This window comes from Hippocampus bargibanti, linkage group LG06 (assembly GCF_051943395.1).
Source record: "Hippocampus bargibanti isolate YZ-2025 linkage group LG06, ASM5194339v1, whole genome shotgun sequence".
NCBI lineage: Eukaryota > Metazoa > Chordata > Actinopteri > Syngnathiformes > Syngnathidae > Hippocampus > Hippocampus bargibanti.
The window spans coordinates 23,362,180-23,387,210 of NC_142739.1; the positions used below are offsets into that span (position 1 = coordinate 23,362,180).

Sequence of the window (25,031 nt, forward strand, 5' to 3'; positions counted from 1 at the left end):
AATTCCATCTGTGGACCCCCTTTGTAACTCACTTATTTCCCGTCTTCTCTCTCTCTCACCCGCCCCCACCTCATGCAGACTTGATCGTGGGGTCATTTGGTGCCGGAGAAGTGGCTGTGTACAGGTAATAAATAGTTTCAGACCTTGCCCTTGGTTCTTCAAAAGTCAAGGGATACCACTCGAAAAAAAACGGTTTGATGTTATATTGCACTGGTGTCAAAGTCAAGGTCCGGGGGCCAAATCTGGCCCAACACATCATTTTATTCGGCCTGTGAAAGCAAATCAATGTGGTGAAGCGCCATGACGCTTGCTAAAGTTCGAACTAAATTTCAAATTGTTGTATGTAAACTACAATAACAGTTATTAATTTTGACTACAAATGTGAAAATTATTTATTTGTTAGTTTATTGTGTGCTCTATATGTGGAGGGGTTAAACACTAATAATGGCTTCTCCAAATTCAGAAGAGCCCCCGAGAGGAAACCGTAACTACTGTACAATGTGACCCACGGCAAAAAATTAGTTTGACACCCTTTGTGAATGTGCATGTTTTTCTATAGGGCTCAAGCTGTCGTGTCTGTGGAAGCGGCAATGATACTGACCCCCAGGATCCTGAATCCTGATGACAGACAGTGTCGTCTTCCGCTCACCGATGCCATGGTGACCTGGTAGGATCTCTGTTTATGTTCACCTCGATAATATATGAGTTGCAATGTAAGAGTACCTTGAATTGTCCACACTGGGATATATTACAAAATGGGCCCTGGAAAATGCACCCTGTAAAGCAATAAAATGGCCAGCTGTTCACTGTCGTCACCCCTGAAAGGGTTAAACCTGTGATCAGCTGTGAGACGGATGTACTGTTAATTCAAAGTGCTGCCTCACCGTTAACTAAACTAATTTCTTTAATAATGCTATCAGTTATAGCATGGAAATTAAAATTTTGTTGTCAGGACATATGACACATGAAATTTGCAAAAACAAAGCAAATTATTACATTGATTTGGTCTAAACTCTTTGAGTTTTTACCATGAAAGTGTGGATTCAGGATATGGGATCAGCCATGTTTTTTTTTTTTTTTTTTTCATATTGACCTCACTATGCTACTGTGTGGAGCTTCCATGTCCTCCCAAGACCTGCGTGGGTTTTCTCCGGGTATTCCGGATTTCCTCCCTCATTCCAAAAACATACATAACAGGCTGGATGAACACGCATAATTGTTCAGCTTCAACTGAAAAAAAATTGGAAACTATATATATACTTAAAAATATACATATGGATCCTTTTTTTTGTAACCACTTGACAAAATGAAATAAGAGTAAATTCAATACTCTCAGTTTACAACACGTTTTTCAGTTTACAGCGCGCTCTGAATTATGTGCAAATTAGCATTATATGATAGAAATGGAGCTGCATCATAAACTGAGTACAGCATATATTTAACTCATTCACTGCCAGACTGCAAAAACGTGTCCACTCCAGTTCTAGGGTTTTTGTCATTGTCACTCGAATTCCAGGACCCACTGAATATTGTGTTTTAGGACTACATAAACATTCAATGCAGTGTAAGAAACCTTACACTGGCTTCTTTCGTCAGAAAAATGAGTTAATTCCTAAATTATATGGGTCTGGAGTTATATGAGCTTGAAATGAGGGCGGCTGTCCAAAATACAACGCATTAAATACATATTTTTATATCGTGCTTTAAACACAGCTGAAGCTGGAACAAAGTGCTAGAATGGAAAAAGGGAATTGCTGTGCCCTTATGGAACAGAAAAACTTTGCCAGAGGCCATGGCCAGCGCTTTATCGCCACCCAAACAAGAAAAAACAAAACCCAAAAAAAGAAATTCGGGAATGGTGCTGTACGTCATATTTTCAATTCCCAAATAAATTTGTGAATGGCAGTGAATGAGTTAAAAAGAACATATGCTATCCAAAATGTTCAGTGTGTGTTTGTGCCTATCACCCTCACATTGCTTGAATTCATTCTCCTGGAAAATATATTGACCCAAGTGCTTGAAGAAAGGAAATTTTAGATTTTTTTTCCCATATGTGCTGATGATTTCAAAGTAAAAGGATAAAAGTATTATCCAAAAATGGGAATGATGAGATCTGCTGCTGCTGTAACGAATCCCTGAAATCCCTTTCACCTGCCATGAGCCAATATCCAGAGCACTGCCAAAATGTATTTCATATCACCTTTAGGGATTTGAATCATTTGAAACCGTATAATCCTATTTTCAATATTTTATTTTCCCCTTGGGTCAGTTTGAACAATTGAAACGAGGCCCCACTCTACAATTCTCCCACTGCTTCACCGACGTCGCACATTGGTCCCAACGTATTAAGGGCTGGAAGTGGGACTGTTTAGACAAGAGAAGTGTGCTGGGCTCGCTGCCATCACGGTGCCGCGGCGGCCGAGACGGGAACAGAGATTTGAGCCTGATTGACAAAAAGCACTAAACTATCGAGCTGTGTCATAATAATACTCAGCTAATTCAAATAAACAGGCACAAGTTTGGTTCGGAGGAATGCAACCAGATATGCCATAGCTCTTACACACACACACACACACACACACACACACACTCAAGCAACATTACACAGAATTAAGTGACGCCATCGGGGAGTCACCCATGAGTCAAATGGTGAACATTTGTAGTGATCACAGGCCTACTTTTTGTCCTACGTTGATATAACAATTGACTAACATCCAACTTTCATCACCGTTATAACACATTAGGCACTTGTAAATTAAATGTATTATTATTATTATTATTATTATTATTATTATTATTATTATTATTATTAGCATTATTAGCATTATTATTAATTATTATTATTATTTCTCCCAGCCAATCAGCAATAAGAAATTCAGTGCATCATTTCAGGATTCCTCCAAATTTATTCTCACCATGTGAAATAGAGATGACCCCAAAACCTATGTTAATTGTAAAAGTCTTATTTTGAAAATGTTGCATTGAAAAAGAGGTTTGGTATTCATTTAAGTTCTAAAATACAGCAGCGTCTCTCTTACGAATACCATCACTTGAATTGTCATAGAAAATGCAGGAATCAAGGTCCCTTTTTCTCATTCTATTTCCAATAAGCAAACAATGTCTTCCACTTACCAAATTTTCCGATGTATAAGGTGCACCGAAAAGCCTTAATTTTCGTCAAAAGATGTCCCTGCGCCTTATGCATAGGTGCGCCTTGTATGTGAAGGAATATTCAGCCACAACAGGTCTCGCAACTACTCCATTTCCCTCTGTAGAAGAAGTAGTGCACAGTCTATGCTGTGATATATAAAATGTAACCCCTGCCTCTACTGTAGTGCCTTATAATGTGGTGTGCCTTATATTTTGAAAACTTTGTTACATTTATATCTGTTACAATAAATGGAAAACTTTTTTCATTCATTTAAGATGCGCCTTATAGTCCGGTGCGCCTCATATCAGAATCAGAATCAAAAAACCTTTATTCGTCCCACAATGGGGAAATTTGCAGTCCACAGCAACAATTTGACAGGGATTATATATAGGGAAACATTCGAAAATACACCATCCAATGTGGGTGCGCCTTATACCCCGGTGCACCTTATACACCAGAAAATACGGTAATTATTTTTTTTAATTCATTCACTGCCAGACATGCAAAAAAAATTCCACTCGAGTGCCAGGGTTTTTGTCATTCTCACTCGAATTCCGGGACCTACAGAATATTGTGGGTCGACATAAAAATGTTATACAGCGTTAGAAACCTTAGACTCTCTTCTTTCATCAGAAAAAAGAGTTAATTCCTAAACTATATTGGTCTGGAGTTATACGAGCTTGAAATGAGGGCGGCTGTCCAAAATACAATGCAATACATACATATTGGTTTATAGAGCGCTTTAAAAACAGCTGAAGCTGGAACAAAGCACTAACATGGAAAAGAGGGAAATGCTGCACCTTGTGGAAGGGAGAAAAAAAACATTGTGAGAAGTCTGACCAGCGCTTTATCGGCACCCAATGGAAAAAAAAACAATTCGGGAATGACGCTCTGTCATATTTTCAATTCCTGAATACATTTGTGAATGGCAATGAATGAGTTGATGAATTTTGTGGTGTTGTTTATACTGTATATTTGGTGTTTCGTGCATCCCGTGGTAATCATCTGTGGCTTTTACTCACTGATGGAGGCAAGTCAATAAAGATTGGTCACATTGGCTAAAAAAATGACAATAAAAAAAATTCTCCAATGTTTTACAGGAGAAGATAGGCTACACATAATAGATTGAGTATAAACCTGTTTTGTAAAATGTCTTAAAAGTTTTCATTCAATAAATGTAATTGAGGGGCCTTGAAGGGGTGGGGGTTAATATTCAGTCAGCATGTGTAATAAGAACAATGTGTTTAGTGGTAAAGCACACGTGTATTTTTGCGAACAATTCCATCTACTCTGGAGTCATAACTAAGACAGCGCTAAGGCTGTTTTTCTGCATAACCATATGTATGATATGCCACACACACATTTTGTATTACTAGAATTGCAGTGAATCACACCCACCCCTGATACATACACAATAAAACACTCACAAAAACACCTGGAGAACTCCATGTAAACGTGGGGGGGGGTTGCTTTGTTTTTTTTCCAAGGTTTGTATTTTACGACTGACATTAAAGCATCTACATCAGAGGTGTCTAACTCAATTTTTGCCACAGGCCACATTGTAGTTACGGTTTCATCTCGAGGGCTGTTATGAATTTGGGGAAGCCATTGTAATGTTTAATCCCCTCCACATATTACATATAGAGCGCACAACAAATGAATAATATCTTATTTTTACATTTGAAGTAATAAATAATAAATACTCTGACGAAGGCGGAAGTAGTCGCCGAAACAGGTCAGGTATTTGAACACCTACACTGTCTGTAAGTAAAGAATCTGCTCAACATTAGATATCAAGTAGACAGGATGAACTTAGTACAACAATAAATAATACTGTTGTCGTAGTTTACATGGGACAAATTGAATTTTTGGTTTGGACTTTGGCAAGCATCATGGCACCTGACATGCTTGATTTTTTTCACAGGCCGAATAAAATGATGTGGCGGACCAGATTAGGCCCTCGGGCCTTGACTTTGACACCTGTGATCTACATCATGCCATTTATTAGATTCAGGAAACCCAACTCAATTTGACTGAGTTTGCTGCCACACCAGACGAGCTCAATTATTGAAGTCATTAGCGTTGTTGAAGTGGAACCAAACAAACTGTGCCTCATGGTGCGTAGTTTTCATTCAAGAGTGTGTCCCCGTGATTTCTTAGATTACGGGAAATTAGCCGCCCCTAATGTGAGGCTTGGTTTAATGTTTACTAGATTTAAACAGGCGATAGCATAAATCACACATCCTCATAGACGTCCATTGATGAAGACGTAAATAGAGGAAATGCACAATGTTACTCTCCCATGTGAGGCTCCTTGCGGACTTCACTGCCCGGTGGGAAATAAAATACCTGGATGAAGTCCATAAACCTTGACCTCATTGAACGCCATACGCAACATTAACTCTGATTATTTGTCTTGCAGCCTGAATGTGGACGTATGTGCGGAAGTGAGCGGAGTGGGCATCCCCAGCTCTGTGGGTAAGCATATTTTGAATCAGTCAGATACATATGACACAAACTGTAGGGCAGACATTTTGATATTTTATCACAAATAGATCAAATTGATTCTGCTCTGTCCTCCACAAAGTCTGTTATTTGTCGGTTCATTGAACACATTTGGCAATACGGCAGTGTCTGGCGGTGGATTTCATCGCTAGGCCTTCAATAGTGCTACATCTGAATCAATCCAGTCTGGAAAGTGTCCACTAGAGGGTAGCATTAGCATGGACAATAACTGACCGACCTTTCTTCACCTATTTTTTTAAGACCATCTTGAAAATGGCTCTAAGAGTAAATCTCCAACAAAATCCATTTCTTCTCCTCCTTCAGCCATTGTGGGTTGAAAAAAATGCAATTAAATCAACACAAAATGTATTTGCTTATGCAGCTCTACCGATACAAGTGCGAGCTCTGGCCAGTATGTTCTTGTCACTATGACTAGCCAATCATAGTTTGCGAAAACTCTGACATTGACCAACGCCTTCTTGAAGGCGTTGGTACCCCTTTTGGGTCGCCAACTCGAAATGTGATTGGTTAGAGTTTGATCGACACATTTCATGCTCCAGGGCCTGCAGAACTGATTGTGAAGGCGTCCAGGTAGATTTCTGACCCTGGTAACAAATGATGCCTGATATGCTATTGGTTAAAGGACAACCGACACCATTTTTTGTTTCCTAACTGACATCAGAAAAACGTTTTATAGCATCTAAAATACCCAAAACATACAGGATGATATTTTTAGTCAAATGCAAAACACCAAAAAAAATGACTTAAAGTGTCCAAAAACTACTTCAAATTGAACCCGGAAGTTGCCAGTTTCAGAAGATCCCGCCCCTTTGTTCGTGATGTCACGCCAAGACGTCTTGCCTCGCTCGAGTCCAAGACAAAGGCAGAAGATGGCGCCAAAGCTCCGTTGGAAATGGGCTAATTTGTGTTTTCCTTCTAATTTCGCCATCAACACGGATCAACACGAAGTTTTCAGACCAAACAAAGTACTGCAAAATGCATTGTGTGTCCTTTTCTCGGTCAGGGGCGTTCCTTCCGTGACGTGACGTCAGGAATCGTCACCATCTAAAAAACAAGACTTCCTGAATAGTCAACGCGAGTCTTAAAACGTAAAATATAGCTATATGCGGTGAAATCTTTGTAAAATATGCTCAGTAGAAGTCATTTGAAGCAATTTTACAAATTATGGACACAAATTGTCCGGAGGCGTCGGTTGTCCTTTAATTGCTTAAATACGAAAACACACATTTGGAAGCAGCACAACAGGGGATAAGTCATGAAAGGAAGCTGAAAGACAATTTCAGATACATGGATAAAATAGAATTAACATCAGTCCGTGATTCAGATATCTTTAGGCCAGCAGAGAAGGCTTTGCAGGCCTTGACCGTCCGCCACTGCAATACGATAACTTGAGAACAAATGTATGAACTGACTTGAAAATGGGTGAACAGTAAATCCTACACCTTTTCATCACAATGCAAAAACTGTGCTGGATCATTTTCTTCCACGCATCTCTATGACCATCCTCCTCAGATTTGAAGGCAGAGCTGCATTTGGATTGGTTGAAAGGTGTCCGGGGGGGTGTGAAGCGGGTTCTCTTCTTGGATAACCAGCAGCCTCAGGTCACTGGACTCCTAAATCTCGGCCACGGACGTCCAAAAGCTTGCCTAAGTTACACTATTTACTTGCGAGTGAGCAAACACCCGCGACACACATCACATGATCTGGTGATGGTCAATTCTGACTGGATACTGATTTCTCTCTTTCACAGGAGGATGATGAGTTCCGCGATAAATTGAGTCCAATCTCATTGGCTCTCAACTACAGCTTGGCTCCTCCCTCTCACGGACTGATGCTCCCGCCGATCCTCAACTACTACAGTAGCACCTTCCTGCAAGAGCATGTAAATACAAACACCCCAGAAACTTAACATAAACACCTCAGATCCAAGGTCGCTGGTGAAAATCCGGCTCGAACGACTAAATATGAGGACCTTAAAACACAAAGTCTTTTGTTTTTTATTGTCTTTGGAAGTTTCCTAACACAAAAGGTTTTAAGAGGATAGACATGACCAGACTCAATATTTTTGATTTTTTTTTTAACTAATCAATGGGTAACTGTCACAATTTGCAAGGTGGTGATAGTGGCGGACCCCAAAAGAGCAGGCAGGAAGGAGGAGTAGGGTGTATTTGACAAATTGTATGAAAATAAAGTCAGCAGGAGCAAAATCTAAAACATCAAAGTCATCAGTATCAAACAAAACCATGAGTTAAAATATGACAAGATGAAACAAACCTGACTGACAGGGTGAAGAAAACAATGACCCGACCAGCAATGGTCGTGCCGGGAGTCCTTTTAACTCCCACTAATTAAAATGACCAACACCTGTGCAGCTGTAGGCGGGGCCAACAGTGCCACTCGTTGGTCGCCAACCGGAACGTGACAGTAACAAACTCAGAAATGGTTCGAAGACGTTTTAGTTGTAATTTGATTGCCAGACCAGAAAAACGGAATGTAATTTGAAGCTTCCTTAATTCTAATTAGTATTTCACACCATGTACCCCGAAAGTCACATGAAATAGCTCCAGTTTACCAGTAGCTTGAGTGGTTTTAATATTTGGTCATAATAATCAATCAACTTCCTTTCAGGCCTACATTCTCCTGGACTGCGGTGATGACAATATTTGCATCCCAGACCTTCAGCTCACTGCCAGCATGTAAGACCTCTAAAAAAATCAGTTAGTCTCCAAACAGTAAGAAAGTTGAGATGACCATGTGGAACATCTACTCATTTTTTGCCTTGGGCCACATTGTACTTACGGGTTCTTCTCAGGGGCTGTTATGAATTTGGGGAAGCCATTTGAATATTTCATCCCCTCCACATATTACATACAGAACACACCGAAAATTAATGAATAACTAGTTTTAAAATTTGAAGTAAAAAATAATGACTGTTCTTGTGGTTTACATGGGACAATTTGAAATTGTGGTTCAGACTTTAGCAAGCATTATGGCACTTGACATGCTTGATTTCCTTTCGTGGGCCGAATAAAATGATGTGGCGGGCCAGATTCGGCCCCCGGGCCTTGACTTTGACACCTGTCATGTGGAGGATCTACTGTATGTGTGTATGAACCAGCCTTCTTTTTTTTTAACATAAACAACTCAGATTTGTGGATTTATTGTTTTAAAAAATCTGAAGCTTGATAAGCAACTGTCTGACTGCATTCTGACACGTAGGTTCATACATACATGTATACATGTACATGATGTAAAGTGAATTTAAGATGAAATGTAAAGACTGAGTAAATCTACAAATTTGAACAACCGTAGAGAACAGATCCCTTCTTTTCACCAAAATTGCTTTCATTTGGAATTCCGATTTTGTATACAAGCAAACCTGAGCCACTCATAATAATAATAATAATAATAATAATAATAATAATAATAATAATAATAATAATAATAATAATAATAATCCTCCCCAATGCCCGCAGGGACCGCTCTGAACTGGTGATCGGAGATGACAATTTAGTAATGTTGACCATCACCGCAGAGAACCAAGGCGAGGGATCCTACGAAACGGAACTGCATGTACTCATCCCACCTGAGGCTGATTACGTTGGTGTGGAGAGAAGACTTGAGGTAAAAACAAACAAACAAAGTTACACACATTCTAAATCAAAGATCTTGCTGCTACCGTCCCGCACGACTTCTGAAACTGGAAGCAATTGGCCCATCATCCATAAAAGATGGGTGTGCATGCAGTTACACGTTAACATCATTTCCTGTTGTGTCGTGACCTTGTTTGTTTTTGGCTGATTAAGTCGCCACAATCAGCTGTTTGCGCTTTGATGGCAAAGGCCCAGAAAATGTCCTTTTTTTATACTCAAGCTGCATTGCACTTCCCCCTACCAGAAATCAACAGGCTCAGTTGCCATGTGTGCATGTGTGTTTACCTCTTTGTGTGTGTACGCGTGTGTATGTGTCTACACTAACGAGAGCTTTAATGGAGCTGCATAATGGATGGAGTTGTTACTGTCAGAGCATTCATCACTTCTCCTTTCCACCTCTTTGACCACATAACCCCCTTTTTGATGCTGTTTCGCCTGCGGTGTATAGATTCAGGGGGATTTTTTTGGTCAAAATTTTTGTTTTTCAGTGAATAAGTGAGTCAGTCAGTGAGTCAGTCAGTCGGTCAATGAGTCAGTCAGTGCGTCAGACAATACGTCAGTCAGTAGGTAAGTCAGTGAGTCAATGATTCAGTCAGTGAGTCATGAGTCAGTCAGTAAGTCATTGAGTCAGTAAGTCAATCAGTGAATCAGTCAGTGGGTCTTTGAGTCAGACAGTGAGTCAGACACAGTCATTGAGTTAGTCACTGTGTTAGTGAGTGAATCAGTGAGTCAGTTTGTGAGTCAGTTAGTGAGTCAGACAATAAGTCAGTCAGTATGTAAGTCAGTGAGTCAGTTGGTGAATCAGTTAGTGAGTCAGTCAGTCAGTGACTCAGTCAGTGACTCGGTGAGTCAGTCAGTAAGTCATTGAGTCAGTCTGTCAATCAGTGAGTCAGTCAGTGTATCAGACAGTGAGTCGTTGAGTCAATCAGTGTGTCGGTGAGTCATCCAGTGAGTCAGTCGGTGAGTCAGTAAGTCATTTAGTGAGTAAGTTAGTGAGTCAGTCAGTGAGTCATTGAGTCAGTATGTCAATCAGTGAGTCGGTCGGTGAATCAGACAGTGAGTCATTGAGTCAATCAATGTGTCCGTGAGTCATCCAGTGAGTCAGTCAGTGAGTCACTGAATTATTTTTTTTACGTTGGTTTGATGTCAAATTTTTTCGGACATGAAGGACAGAAGATTTTCGGGTAATTGTAGACATTTTTGGTGTGAATAAATGTTTGTTTAAATGAGTTTTTTGTTTGGTAAATAAGAGTTTATTTTTACTTTTTTGTGTCACCCTTTAGTTTTTTGGCATTTGTGGATTTTAGGGAGATAAATGAGGACTTTCGGGGACGGAGTGTTGTGTGAGAATATTTAGGTCTATTCGATGAGCCTCTGATGGGTTTTTGGTGCGAGAATTATTGCTGTGTATGTGAGAGTTAAGTACCCTTTGTGGCCTTTGCAACACTTGGTATCCTTTTGACCACTCAACTAAATCACTCAACTCCCCTTTAATGTAGGTTTTTTTCCCCCTCTTTTTCCACATGTGTTCCCCACACCCCACATGCCACTCCTCCTCCAGTCTCTGGCTCTGCTGAACTGCGAATACAAGATGGTGAATGACTCCAGACTGGTCGTGTGTGACCTGGGCAACCCCATGGTGGCCCAAACCGAGGTGAATCGGATGCACAATCCAACATTATGAAGCACTTTTCCTCCGACATCTTCGCCTCCCTCCTAAAATCATACGCTGCATCTTCTCAGCTTTAACGCATACTGATATTGTTTCCAATAGTTACCGATCATCTCATTGACTCGTTTTATTTCTATACCATTTTGCTCGCCTTGACACACTAGCTGAGGGTGGCGCATACCTGAAGTTTTCAGTTGATGCAATAAGGATCCACTGACCTCCTGAATGACTGACACATGCAGGAAACCGAAACTTTGTAAAGTAACAGGTTGTCATTTCCTGCAATGAATATACGTTGGAACTCATTAGAATGTGTGGATGTCAGGGCAAATGTTCTTAGTGAAGGTGTCAAGGCAATGTGATGCCCCCACATTGTTATAAATCAATTACGTGGTCACGTTGGGAAGAAAAAGAGTATAATGAGGTATGCAAAAGGTATATGTGAGTGGGTATGGGTGCAGAGTCCCAGCTACCCAGATGAGAGTTATTAACTCTCCCCTTTACCCCCCTGGATGCCCAAGAATCCACAGGTTAGTGTCGAACAAACTTGCATGCACCCGCCCCAGGCACATGCTTGGTATTTCTGGCCTGTAAAGAGTTGTCATCACTGGAGTTCATTTATTCCTTCTGCGTTATATCACAGATGTAGTACGTACCCGGCAGAGGCAAGCGAAGTTCTGAATTAGTATGATGAAATGCAAATGTAACAACCAAAAAGTATTCATTAAAAATAATTAGAAACACACGTCGACCGCAATAACCCACCTGCACAATGTAATGGTATCCATAATGAGAGCTATTCCCAAATTTCAGGCTTTGACCTGGAATGTGGTTGATAATTTATTATCAAAGTGCAAAATTGCAGCTCCTGTATTTTCTTTTTCTGCTTTGATTGTACAGGTGTAGAAGGAATGCCGACTTTTAACACTTTTAGTAGGGTCACCGGTTACAATGGTGCACAGCTCATGTTATCATGTTATCAGGTTACAGGATCCACAAATGTTTTCAAACTGTTTTCATATAGTCAAACCTTCAAACATCTCAGCTCTCAACCAATTCGGTTTTTGACCCAAAAATGTTTTTAGACTTTGGTTTGCAACCAAAAATCTGTTCTCAACCAAACTGAGCACACCACTTAACTCCCATCCACTTCCTTATACGTCACTTTCTTGTGTCGCGTCTCATTATGACCGACGCATTATCCTCGTGTAGTGTTACATTGTGAGCAGCCGTGTTTGTATTGTTCAATCACGATTAAAAAAACACAAAAGCAGTAAGTGATTATAGAATCGAAACAAGGGCGCAGAAAAACCTACTGGACCCTCCACACCCTGCCCACCACCTTTTCCAGCGACTCCCCTCAGGCAGGCGCTCCCGATCAATGTGCATCAAAATCCAGCAGCCATTTAAACAGCTTCTTCCCCCGTCGCCATTAACTCTCTAAACTGTAACCCAAATATAACTGTCTAGTGCCTCTTTGCAATTTTTTTGACAATGATACTGGTGCAGTGTGTTCTACCGGAGACAAATTCCTTGTGTCCCCTACTTGGCAATAAAGATGATTCTGATTCCGATTCTGATATTGATTAGAATGGGAAATGTTCCGTTTTTTTAACCAAATTGGTTTGCGAAAAGGTTTCTGGAACAGGTTATGGTTGAAAACCGAGGTTTGACTGTATAGGGTGCACCGCATTATAAGGCGCAGAATCGAACTAAATAGTAATAATATAGTATATATTAATAAATAGTAATAAAATAGTGGCTGAAGTTGCATTATCCCTCTTCAATTGCTGCTGTGGACTGCAAATTTCCCCATTGCGGGACGAATAAAGGTATTCTGATTCTGATTCTGATTCTGCATTCACAAGATGGAGGTTCGCTAAAGAGAATACAATACAATACAATACAGAATTATTTGTTCACAAATGCCGCAGCTCTAACAAGGCGCTTTACAGAACATTTAAAATACTACATCTAAGAAATTAGAATGTTGATTCCTATAGAAGACACATCAGATAATAAGACGCACTGTTGGCTTTTGAAAAAATGGAATACTTTTCGGAGCGCCATACTGTACGGAAAATACAGTACTTTCAATGCCAACATAACGGCATCAAATCATTTGATTTGTTTTTTGTTTTTTTTTTTCATTTTAAGGAATTATGCGTGACGTTAGATAAACTAAAATCAACTTCTGCAAACGATAGAATACCTGCACGGTTGTGCTTTCTCTTCTGCTTGCGTAACTGATTGAGATGTTTGAGAAAATCCAGAAGATGTGCTTGTCTACTTATCCATTTATAGTTCACAGCAAAGCATTTTTCAGTCTCAACAAGTGACAGTTTTATGGTCTCATTAGTGGATAGGTTTTGTATCATCCCAGTGTAGTTTTACTCCATCAGCATTTTAACAAGGATATGGTAGTACGAACAAATGCGAGCTTTAATATGGATACGATACATCAACTAGCATGACATTCACATTTTGTAACGTGAAGCATTTAGTAGCTTCAAAGCACTCGAAATGACATTTTTGATGATCCATCCTGGACTAAAACGACAACAGTTGCGATTTAGCAGCCTTTTGTGGATCAGACCTCTGTGACACTTTGACCGGATCGTACCCGTTTGCCCTCTTTGGATTTTCAGCGCCTGGTTCTTGTCCTACAGCCTCACTAATGCGTTCCATATAGACGACCTCAAATGTCGGTGCCCCCCCGCGGGGATGCTTCTTTTAGTCTGCTTGCTGTCATTTTCACAATAGTCTGTCAGACCTGACGTACAGTGTGGAAGCATGCTGTTGTGTCGTTTTGGCGATGAGCACTCGTTTACATGTGTTTTACATTAGACGACGTCGGAGGGGTGTTGGGGGGGGTTCGCAAGTATCTCAGTGTGCGTTTTGTCAACACTTCAAACTGGATCTTCTTCGCGCATAATCATGGAAGAATGACCGAGTTAATTGGGCCTTTCCTGTCTCAATAATACACACCAGGCTTTTCGTTTTAAATCTGTTGGGCTGATTTTTTTTCATGTACTCTTCACAGCTGTCTGTTGGTTTGCGGTTTGCAGTCCAAAGGCTCGAAGATGCTGGACCAAAAATTAGCTTTGAGCTACAGATCCACAGGTGACAGGCCATATGATTTCATATTAGTTTAACACAACCAAAATAATAAAATGAGACATTCCTGTAAGTGATATTAGATCAAGATTTTACAGGATGGGGTTTGGGTGTATGTGTTTTATTTCTTTAACAACCGATGTGAATATCACCCCAACTCGCCCCTCCCTCGCAGCTCCAACAAAGACAGCCCTGATAGCAATCAAGTCAGCCTGAATCTGGCCATCGTCGCCAAATCCCAGATTGATTTACGAGGGTGAGTCCTTGCATTTTCTTCATCTCTGACCTAAAAACGGTCTGCTTTTGTGCTTTTGGTGCTTTGGGGCTTTTCTTTTTCTTTTTCCCCCCTCTGCTATAGTCTAACATGCATGATTAAATTTAAAATAATGAATAAATACATCTGTTGTAATGATGTGCACATGGCTTCCTTCTAAGCCCTCAGCATGTGCACTGAGACATTGACAATCAATGCAAACTCTGAAAATTCTTGACTTTTTTTGCCCTCATTAGTCGAAACAGAAAAGCAAAATGATGATAAGTGTTGTCAGCTGCAATCATGTCCCAGTGTAAAGTTTGGGAGTGCACAATGCATCGTCATGACTGCTGACCACTCTGTTTAGAAAAAAAAGACATATACAGTGATACCTTGGTTCACAAATCCCTTGCCTTATGAACTTTTCGATTTACGAACGTTAAATTTCTGAAAATTTTACCTTGGCATACGAACTATTTTTCAGGATACACTCGAAGCTACCACAATGAGTGATGTGTCGTTCACGAACGAGCCCGTTCTCCTAAAAGAAAATGGCGGCCGGCTTGTTTTGGTCCTCTATTACCCGCCCCAGTTGTCGGTTAAAGCCGCGTGATTTCAGAATCAGAATCATTTGTTAAGAACGCAGCAGTGAGGGTGTGGTGTTTACAGACAAAAAATAAAATGGCTGCAGACATTTTTTGTCCTCTATTCCCCGCCCCCAGTCTTCGATTAAAGCCACGTGATTGGTCAAGAACTCAGCAGTGAGGGGAGGTGGTTTTAACATTAAATAGACAGGCAGACGACAGAGAGTGACAGAATGGATAGAAAACTGTGAAATTTGGGCTCGTTTAAACTTTGATAGTTCAAAGGCAGAGTCTAGACTGCAAGGTTAAAATTCCCATCAATCAGGTTCCACATATAACCCACACTAGCCATCAGTTCAATTTGAAATGAAAAGACCAGCAAGGGAATCACCTATTAATGATTTTCGTAGTGTGTCTGCTTGCATCTGTTTCTTTTGCAATATTTACAACTTCCAAGATGTAAAACCCAGAGCTCCTTGAGACACTTTATGCAAAAAAAGCCATCAACGACCATCACAAAGGTCAATAAAACGACTTTATTATATAGTACTGTTTATTTCGATAATTATAATACCACAGAACATTTATTATACATACAATAAGGTATATTTTGTGTAGTTTTAACTTAGAAAATTAGAAAGTAGAAAATTGTTTTATGGGGACCTGGGAACGGATTATTCTCATTGTAATGGTTTCCTATGGGAAATTAATTTTTGGGATACACACTTTTCGCCTTACACACTGTCTGGGAACCAATTAAGTTTGTAAGCCAAGGTATCACTGTATTTATAAAGATCTGACTAGCTAGCTAGCTAGACAGACAGACAGTAACAGTAGATATGTGTGTGTGTGTGTGTAGTTTTCCGATCTACAGTCAGTATTTTGGACAGGTGCTCAGCTGTTTATATAGCTGTCAAAGATAGTTCAGTTTGGGCGTAATTTGTTTCACTTACGTGGGATTTTAAAATTTAAAAAGAGAATAAATGTTACATTTACATTTAATTAATTCTGATTCGAAAAGAGCCAAATGTAAACATTCAAAGTGCTGGTTTGACTACTTAGGTGACAAATGTTGAAGTCCTGGCAAGGTTCTGCACTTTCCAACTGTTCTTTTTTTTATTTGTCTCTCCATGATTGATCTTTAAACATGTCACCTGAAATAACCCGAAACCAATATTATGCGCCAAAGAACACACCAAATGTAGTGGAATTGTGCGTTCTCCATCACTGACTCATGTGTGTCCTCGTCTCCACAGAGTGTCTCATCCCTCTCAGGTGGTGTTGCCATTTCCACGCTGGGAACCCAAAGAGAAACCTGTCAAGGAGGATGACGTGGGTCCACAAGTGACGCACATATACGAGGTAAACACTTTCAGCAACTTTGGCTGCAACAATGCAACTTGCCCCCCAAAGAAAATCATCCAATAAATGCAAATAAACACATAATCTGAGGGAGCGCAAAATGGTGTGATGGTGAAATAGGGTCAAACATAATTTTTCAACATGGGATTATTTTTGTAAAGGAAAAAAAATGGGTCAAAATAAGGTCCAGACTTTAGATAGAAAGATGGTGAATGGCAGACACACTGGCGACAGTTTACAATGAGTGTGTGTGTGCGAGTCCATGTGCTGTACATGTGATGTCTCTAGATTTTAAAGGGGGCCACAGATTCATTGAACTCGAGCGCTGCAGTGTCTGGACTTTGCTGCAGCTGATAATGATTTTCATTGGCGGTACTTTTCCCACTTGACAGCTGCTTCTACTTAAAGGACAGGTTTTTTGGGGAGGGCTCCATGAGCCAGAATTCTTGCCCCGCAGCACCAGTGTCATGTCCCGTTTGGCTGACTTACCACACGGTTAATGAACGCGTGTGTCTATCCGAGAATGTGTGAGTGATTGGCTTTGTTGAATTGATGGTTCATTTAAACTCGCAATTCATTCGATCTCATCCTGATGCCAAACAAGAGCCTAAATCTGTCAATTTGTCTTGTCTTGGTTTTTCCATCCTTACTGAGTGAAGGCGTATTAGTGTTACAGCGTGCAGCCAAAAACCCAGGTGGCCCGTGTCATCACGCCACAGTTATGATAACCCAATTATAGCATATAGTCACTTGAGGCCCCACAGCAATAAAACGGACTAACTTGTCGACCACTTCTAACGTCTCCAGCTCCATAACTCGGGTCCCAGTGGTATTCGGGAGGCCGAGGTTGAGGTTGGCTGGCCTTCCCGCTTCCGTGACGAGAACCTGCTGTATGCAATGGAGATTAGAACGGATGGACCGATAAACTGTCGGACGAATGGCAGCCTCAATCCGCTTGGACTACAGGTAAAGTGAAAGTATCCGGACATGGGGGTTGTTTCGTAGAGAAACACGTGCCGTATATTTCAAAAAACATTATATTAATTTTAAAAACACACACAGTGGTGCCTTAAATTATAAATGTCATTTGTTCCATTCTGATGCAAACAACAGGTGTCAAAGCTAAGGCGGGGGGGGGCAAATCTGGTCCGCCACGTCATTTTATTCGGCCCACGAAAGCAAATCAAACTTGTGAAATTCCATGATGCTTGCTAAAGTCAGAAAAAAAATTCAAATTGTCATCTGTAAACCACAATAACAGTCATTATTTTTTTACTTCAAATTTGAAAATTCCTTAATTTGTTGTTCGCTTGCCAGTTTCAACTTTCTTTCCACCAAAAATGTAATGCTGTTAAATTGCAAATTTCTACATTTTGAGACCAATAAAAGTTTTCTTATTTTATCTTATGAAAAAAGGTTATACAAGTACTGTATTTTTCAGTGTAGAAGGCACACCCTTATGGTAATTTAAAGGCCTTATGGTAATTTTCTTCAAGGATGACCCTGCGCCTTATATGCAGGGGCAACTTATAAATGAAGTAAAATTGAGCCCCAAGAGGTCTGGCAACTACTGTCAGCAGCCACCGACTCAATTTCCCCTTGTACAAGAAGTAGTGTGTAACCCCAGCCTCTTTTGTAGTGCCTTATAAGGTGGTGTGCCTTATATTTGGAAACATTTTATATTTATATATTAAACAGGTAGCATCCGATTTACGACCGGCGCGAGTTACGACCACCCGTACTTACGACCATGACTGCCAGACTTTTTTTTTTTTTTTTTTTCTAAGGCTGCCACTGTTACAGCCAGCGACGCGATAGAGACAGAGGTCCATGCAGGATGATTTATTAAGCTACAACACAAAGCGCTGGTTGCAAAAAGAGGACCAGGGGAATAATCAAAATAAAGAATACCAAAAACGACGAGTGGGGGGGGAGGGCAATGGGAAATCAGACAATGGCGAGAAGCAACTCGTACACGGTGGTGCAGAAATGGAACAATAATCATAATAATACATTTCATTTATAAGTGGCTTTCAAAACTGGGGGGGGGGGGGGCTCGGACAAAGATATAGAAAGTCCAGGGTAATACGAAGTACAAATGCAAGTTGACAGCGTCCCGTTTTTGTACCCGCTGTCCTGACTAAGGAAGTGATGGAGCGGGAGGGGGGGGGGGGGGGGCGTGTCCCCGCCCTCAGCTGTCAATCTGAACGTGACAATCGGGGGGAGGGAGGGGTGTCCACCGACACCGAAGCGTAGCGGGTGGGATCACCGCGACGCAAGCGCCGCGTCGGGCTCACGGTTAGCTCCGCCGCCTCTTTATGACATGTGACCTCTTCTGGCTTCTCCGTGAGGAGGGAGAGCGATTTTTGGAAAGCTCGCATGCGTGGGAAGCCATGCGTATTTGCGTCAGCAGAAAGCGTGTGCCCCGACACAGTAATAAAGATCGATAATACGAAAGCTCTATAAATGAACATTTTGGTATATAATAGTATTCATGAGAAAATGTTGCTTAAAAACAATAGATTGACATCGTATCCTATCCTGTCGTATAGGAGAGGCCAGCGTGTCATCATTTGTTATGATCACGTGTTCCTCGCGTCAGCCATTTTGAAGGCTTTTCGATTTACGACCGTTTTGTTGGAACCGAACCCGGTCGTAACTCTGATGTCGCCTGTATTTGGAATTTTGTTTTTATTCATTGTTAGTGCGCCTTGTAGTGCGGTGCGCCTTATATATGGAAGAGTATGAAAATACACCATTCATCGGGGGTGCGTCTTGTACTCCGGTGCGCCGTATACACCGGAAAATACGATAAACCTTGAAATTACAGTTGTTCCTGTTTGTTTTTGTTTTAAAAATGGAGGTGCTGTAAATGTCTCAGGAATTATTGCATGAGTGGACAAAGCAATGCTACTAGAAGCTAGCTGATCCATTTTATTTTTTTGCTGCAGGGTTTTTATCCTCTCGTTCAAGAAAAACAATCACCAGTTGTTCTGTCTGCTTCCCGTCTTCTTTGTCATCTGGCCTCAAAAAGGCGATTTTTCTCATTAACTGAAATTATAGCATGAGCATTTTCCAATGCGCAACCATAGCATCCGCCGTGTCATTTCAAAAGAAAATGTGACAACTGCGGTTGCATGCGAAGAACAATGGTGCATTCAGCACATGAACCAGATTGGGTACAAAGCTCGTGACTGAAAAGCTTGTCATTGGGCGCATTGTCAAATTGATGTTTTGGCTTTTTGTTATTTATTTTTTCCGAGGTAACATTTGGGTTTTTCTCAGAAAACGTGGTGGGCTGAGAATGAGGACTTTGTTCCCCCTCTTATAAAATTAATCACCATATGTGACTGTTTCCAATATTTTATGTAAGATGCGGAGATAAAAAAAAAGATCATTTTCTGACATCTGTCCTTTTGTTTGCGTCTGAATCTATTTTGAGCTCTGAATTGAAGTTGCCGTGACGACACTCGTGCAGACAAGATGCCTTTACGCCCTTAAAATGCATCCGTTTCGAAAATTGGTTCTTACCACTGAATAGAATGTGAGAATGGAAAGTTTCACATTGTCTGTCATGTGACAAGAAAAAAAATTATGTTCCAGTCAGTTAATTTTTTTGTCCACAAGATAGCGGATGCAATCAATAAAATGTAAGGTGTTGAAAGGCTGAAACTCATTGGAGACCAAAACCATTCAAGTTCAATTGTTTCACTTTAAAATAGAATGACATAATGTTTTGTAAACATTTTGTTCACTCCATGAAGACCATCTGTCTGTGTGTGTGTGTGTGTGTGTGTGTGTGTGTGTGTGTGTGTGTGTGTGTGTGTGTGTGTGTGTGTGTGTGTGTGTGTGTGTGTGTGTGTGTGTGTGTGTGTGTGTGTGTGTGTGTGTGTGTGTGTGTGTGTGTGCGTGTGCGTGCATGTGTGTGTGTGTGTGTGTGTGTGCGTGCATGTATGTGTGTGTGTGTGTGTGTGTGTGTGTGTGTGTGTGTGTGTGTGTGTGTGTGTGTGTGTGTGTGTGTGTGTGTGTGTGTGTGTGTGTGTGTGCGTGCGTGTGTGTGTGTGCGCGCGAGTAGGCCGCGAGCGACACTCAACAATCTTTTGCATGCAAAGAGCTGAGTGGACTTTATTTATTGACAACACAATGAATGAATGTTTTTGCTTAAAGGACAACCGTTGTGTCCATAATTTGTAAAATGGCTTCAAATGACTTCTACTGAGCGTATTTTGCAAAGATTCCACCGCGTATAGCTATATTTTACGTTTTAAGACTCGCGCTGAAGATTCCGGAAGTCTTGTTTTTGAGTTGGTGACGAGTCCTCCCCCTACGTCACTGAAGGAACGCCACTGACCGAAAAAAAAAGGACACATTGTCGCAGTCCTTCCATCACAGCAATGCATTTTTTCTGTACTTTGGTCTGAAAACGTCGTGTAGGACCAAAAAGAGGGAGAAGAGGGTGACAAAGCTCCATGTAAGGAATTAATCAGCCTGTGGAATCTTTGTCGCCATTTTCTGCCTTTTTTGGGTGCGACATTTCCCACCCCGATGCCTTTAAATGACACAGAATAAATTATTTAATCGATTGCAAGCATGTATGCTTTCTTCTTCAGAACTATTTGAATCATATTCATAACTGGATGAGTAACAATAAAGCATATTCTCCGAATCTGAAGCCATTGTTTTGATTCTCGAGCAAGGCAAGACGTCTTGCCGTGACACCACGAACATGGAGGCGGAACCTTCTGAAACTGGCCACTTCCGGTTTCAAATTAAAGTACAGTAAAGTCTCGTTATATCGATATCGGATATATCGATAGTCCCGGTTATATCGATACTATTTCTATGCACGCACGGAGAAAATTACATGCAAACAGGGTCGGATATATCGATAGTCCCGGTTATATCGATATTTTTTCGGACTCCCTTGAATATCGATATAACGAGACTTTACTGTACTTTATAGACACTTTAAGTCATTTTTATCTGTGTTTTACATTTGACTAAAAATATCATATATAAAACGTTTCTCTGATATCAGTTAGGAAACAAAAAAAGTGACATCAGTTGTCCTTTAAAGCATATTGCACAAGTTCAGTTTTGGGCTCACACGTCACTCTCCTCAACTCCATTTTCTGAGAGCGACCCATTCACCGTTGTCAACAAACATAAGCAGTGTTCTCTATCATTTCTTAGCTATCATCCCTGCAAGACACCCCTGAACTTCTTGGCTTCTTGAGGAACACCAGTGCACCTCTTCACCGCCACAAACGAGCCGCGAGCACGACGCAAAGTCACGGCGGTAAAATCCTGGTGAGAAACGCACATCGCGTTGCAATCTCTCCGGAACATAAATGTTGACAGGGCGTCGATTTCTGCAGAACTGCACCAACATCTCCTGCCTGAGAATCACCTGCGATGTGGGCCGCTTGAATCGCGGCCAGAGCGCTGTTGTTAAAATCCGCTCAAGATTGTGGGCACATACGTTCCTGCAGGTCAGTGTCTGCTTCCATAGTTATTTTTTATTTTTTTTTTGCTTCAGTCATCTTTTGTTGATTAGGTCCAGCTAAGTTCGGTTTGGAACTACGGTTGTGTCAGTTCAGCCAATCTTCATCGACACGCTTCATGCTAGTGATTGTAAGTCAAACAACTTGTATGCATGTTTGTCCTGTAGCGGCGTAATGACCCCTACGTTCTCAACTCTACTGTGACCTTCACGGTCCTGTCCATGCCTTATCGGGTCCAGCCCCCCACCCTGCCTCAACATACCATATCGGTAAGATTCTGGGAGATTTGGATTGCATTTGTTGTGCGCTCGATATGTAAAATGTGATTTGGATTAAACATTCTAATGGCTTCCCCAAATTCAAAATGGCCCCCTGAGAGTCGATACCTGAGACCCTGAGAGTGATACATCAGTTTACAAACTTAATTGGTTCCCAGAAAGTGTGTGTAAGGTGAAAGGTTCATCTTCCAAACATTTATTTTCTATAAGAAACCATTAAAATGAAAATAATCCGTTCCTAGGTCCCCATAAAATGTAATTTTCTATGAAATAAGCCTTAAAACTAAACCAAATATACCTTATTTTATGTATAATAAATGTGCTATTGTATTGTAATTAAAGAAATAAACTGTAAAGTCGTTTTATTTACCTTTGCGATGGTAGTTGTCAATGGATGACGAACTTCCAGGTTATGTCTTGATGGTATCCGAGTGAAGTTGCCGTGCTTCTCTGCGATACTACCCTCATTCACACTGTCCCCTGCTAGCTGCTTTAAGTCAATCTAAATCAACAGAAATTTTTCGACCTCTTCTATTGCCTGAGACCGTTGCTTAGACAACATCGAAACACCCTAAATAGCTACCTTGTTCTTAAGTATGGTAGCAATGGTCGACTTAGCGTACTGGTACTGGGACGCTAAGTCACGCAAAACGCACACCTTGCTCGTTTTTTTCGTTTATCTCCTGCTCGACTGTAATTATTTTTTTCTGTCCTCTTCGGCTTAACACTAGCCTGTGGTGGGGTCTTTTTCTGTCCCAAAATAGCAAAATTACTCCACTTGATAACAAACCATGTCTGCACTCAAAGAAAGTGAGTGTGGAAAACTAGTCCGCCCGCCACCGTGGCGCTGTGTGGTTTGGTTCCTCCGCTGAAAACGAGTTTGTCAGCCAAGACTATATGCTCGTAAATTTAAAGTTCATAAAGTGAAAAGTTTGTGCGCTCAAGCGTTCGTAACCAGAGGTATCACTGTACCAATATTTTACCTCCCACCCTTGCTGTTAATGCACTTTTGATCAGGTGAGAATTGTATTTAATGTGTACCATGCAGATAGGGACACCTGTCTTATGGGGGACACCAGATGTGTCCTTTGCTGTTCCACTCTGGGTCATCATCTTGGCTATACTGCTTGGGTTGCTCGTGCTCGCCGTGCTCACGCTCGCCATGTGGAAGGTTTGTCCGCAATCAACAACTTTTTCAACATGGTTTTCTTTTGATCTTTATGATGCTAAAACTGTGCTTTTTTTCCCCTCCCAGTGTGGTTTCTTCGACCGGGCCAGGCCGCCTGGCGGGGACAACATCTCCGACCAAGAGCAGCTGACGTCAAATCAAACTGGAGATGCTTAAAAGACACATGGAACAGATCCTCATAAGGGGAACTGTGGTTCTTTGAGGAACATGCACCTTCTGACTGAATTGTAAACCAACCGGGCTCTGGAGTTGTTGGACCTGACATTTCTTGGACGCGGGTAGCTCTTCCGTAGCTCTTGTCAACCTATGGGCCTGGGAAGGGGTGTCTTGCTTCAGTCTGCATCAGGCGAGGATCAAAGACGCTAAAAGCTTTGACAGCGCGAAAACAAAGCACACTTCAGTGGAAGACTTTTTTTATATTGTTCGTCAGTGGCGACAAAGGACCATAAGACAAAAGTGTGAAAAAAAGTTATTCACACTCCAACCATATCCACACTTTGGTTGAATGAGATAGAAAAATGGGGCACAGAGGAATTTAAATCTGTACTTATGTGAATATGAGCTTATACATTCGCTAGCCGCATTATTAGGTACAAGTGCACAATAAAATGCCACTAAACGATGATTACATTATTTATTTAAAGTCTAAATTTACCTCAAAAATATCCAAAAACATTTTCATATCATTTAAGTAATCCTACATTACCCTTAATATAAATTACGTGCATATGATTTTTAAATGTTGAACTTAAGCCTCATATTATGTTCATGTCAATTTTACCCGGTTCCATTTTTGTGTTGACTAAACTAATGGATATCCTTTATTTATTATTATTATTATTATTATTATTATTATTATTATTATTATTATAAGCATCTTTTGCTATCTATTAGCTATCTGGCTGGCTAGCTAGCGCTCTAGCTAGCTATCTATTCACTAGCTGGCAGGCTATCTAGCTGACTGGCTATTTTGCTAGGTATCTGTTGGCTAACGATTGGCCAGCTAGCTAGCTTTCTATCTATTTGAGTTACTTCCGGGTTGAGTGACCGTTGGCGCATGTGGCCGCCGCTGCTCACCCACAGAAAAACTTATCCTGTGACTGTAAAGTGACCTTCAAAGTTTTGAAAGGTGCTTATACATGAAATACGTCTGTGTAAGCTCTGTCGTACAGGTGTGGTCCATCGATGAAAAGGTTTCTTCAGCCGTCATCTGTACTTCTTTGAAGGTGTCGCAACTCGCTAATATCTAAATCAGTAATTCGGATTTAGTCTAATTCTGATTTAGATAGATAGCAAGTTGCAACACCTTCAAAGAAGTATAGATGACGGCTGAAGAAACCTTTTCATCGATTATAAATTAATTTTATTATTATTATTATTATTATAACAATGCACCAGGAAACGAGCATGTACATATGCAAACATTTGTATAATGCTAAAATGCTAACAACCCAAACGAAATTTAGCCCCGCCCCAACAGACAAAGATGCTATATCTCGGTCGAGATGATCAATTCAACATACTTCCTTGACATCATTAGTTTTTTTGTTTGTTTTTTTTTTTTAGCCAAAGGTTTTCTTCTTCTTCTTATTATTATTATTATTATTATTATTATTATTATTATTATTATGTATTTACATTGTATTAAAAATCGCCTTTCAAAACTCTCAAGGACACTTTACAGTCACAAGAGAGAAGCAAATCTCTGCTGGTGAGAAGCGGCAACCATGCGCGCCATCTTT

The 25,031-nt window shown here is 40.7% G+C and overlaps 1 protein-coding gene across 1 annotated transcript in view; it reads left to right on the forward strand.

Annotated features, from left to right (window-relative positions):
• itga8 (integrin, alpha 8) overlaps positions 1 to 24,504 on the forward strand; it is a 69,940-nt gene extending 45,436 nt beyond the window's left edge. The window contains exons 14-30 of the mRNA XM_088997957.1: positions 79 to 124; positions 560 to 667; positions 5,574 to 5,629; positions 7,190 to 7,347; positions 7,428 to 7,559; positions 8,306 to 8,373; positions 9,154 to 9,301; positions 10,892 to 10,984; positions 14,046 to 14,125; positions 14,295 to 14,375; positions 16,213 to 16,318; positions 17,126 to 17,284; positions 21,512 to 21,628; positions 21,697 to 21,810; positions 21,990 to 22,091; positions 23,149 to 23,271; positions 23,356 to 24,504. Coding sequence (XP_088854083.1) covers positions 79 to 124; positions 560 to 667; positions 5,574 to 5,629; positions 7,190 to 7,347; positions 7,428 to 7,559; positions 8,306 to 8,373; positions 9,154 to 9,301; positions 10,892 to 10,984; positions 14,046 to 14,125; positions 14,295 to 14,375; positions 16,213 to 16,318; positions 17,126 to 17,284; positions 21,512 to 21,628; positions 21,697 to 21,810; positions 21,990 to 22,091; positions 23,149 to 23,271; positions 23,356 to 23,445 — 1,781 coding nt within the window. The 3' untranslated portion in view covers positions 23,446 to 24,504. The remainder of the gene's footprint in view (positions 1 to 78; positions 125 to 559; positions 668 to 5,573; positions 5,630 to 7,189; positions 7,348 to 7,427; positions 7,560 to 8,305; positions 8,374 to 9,153; positions 9,302 to 10,891; positions 10,985 to 14,045; positions 14,126 to 14,294; positions 14,376 to 16,212; positions 16,319 to 17,125; positions 17,285 to 21,511; positions 21,629 to 21,696; positions 21,811 to 21,989; positions 22,092 to 23,148; positions 23,272 to 23,355) is intronic.
• The last annotated feature ends 527 nt before the right edge of the window (positions 24,505 to 25,031 follow it).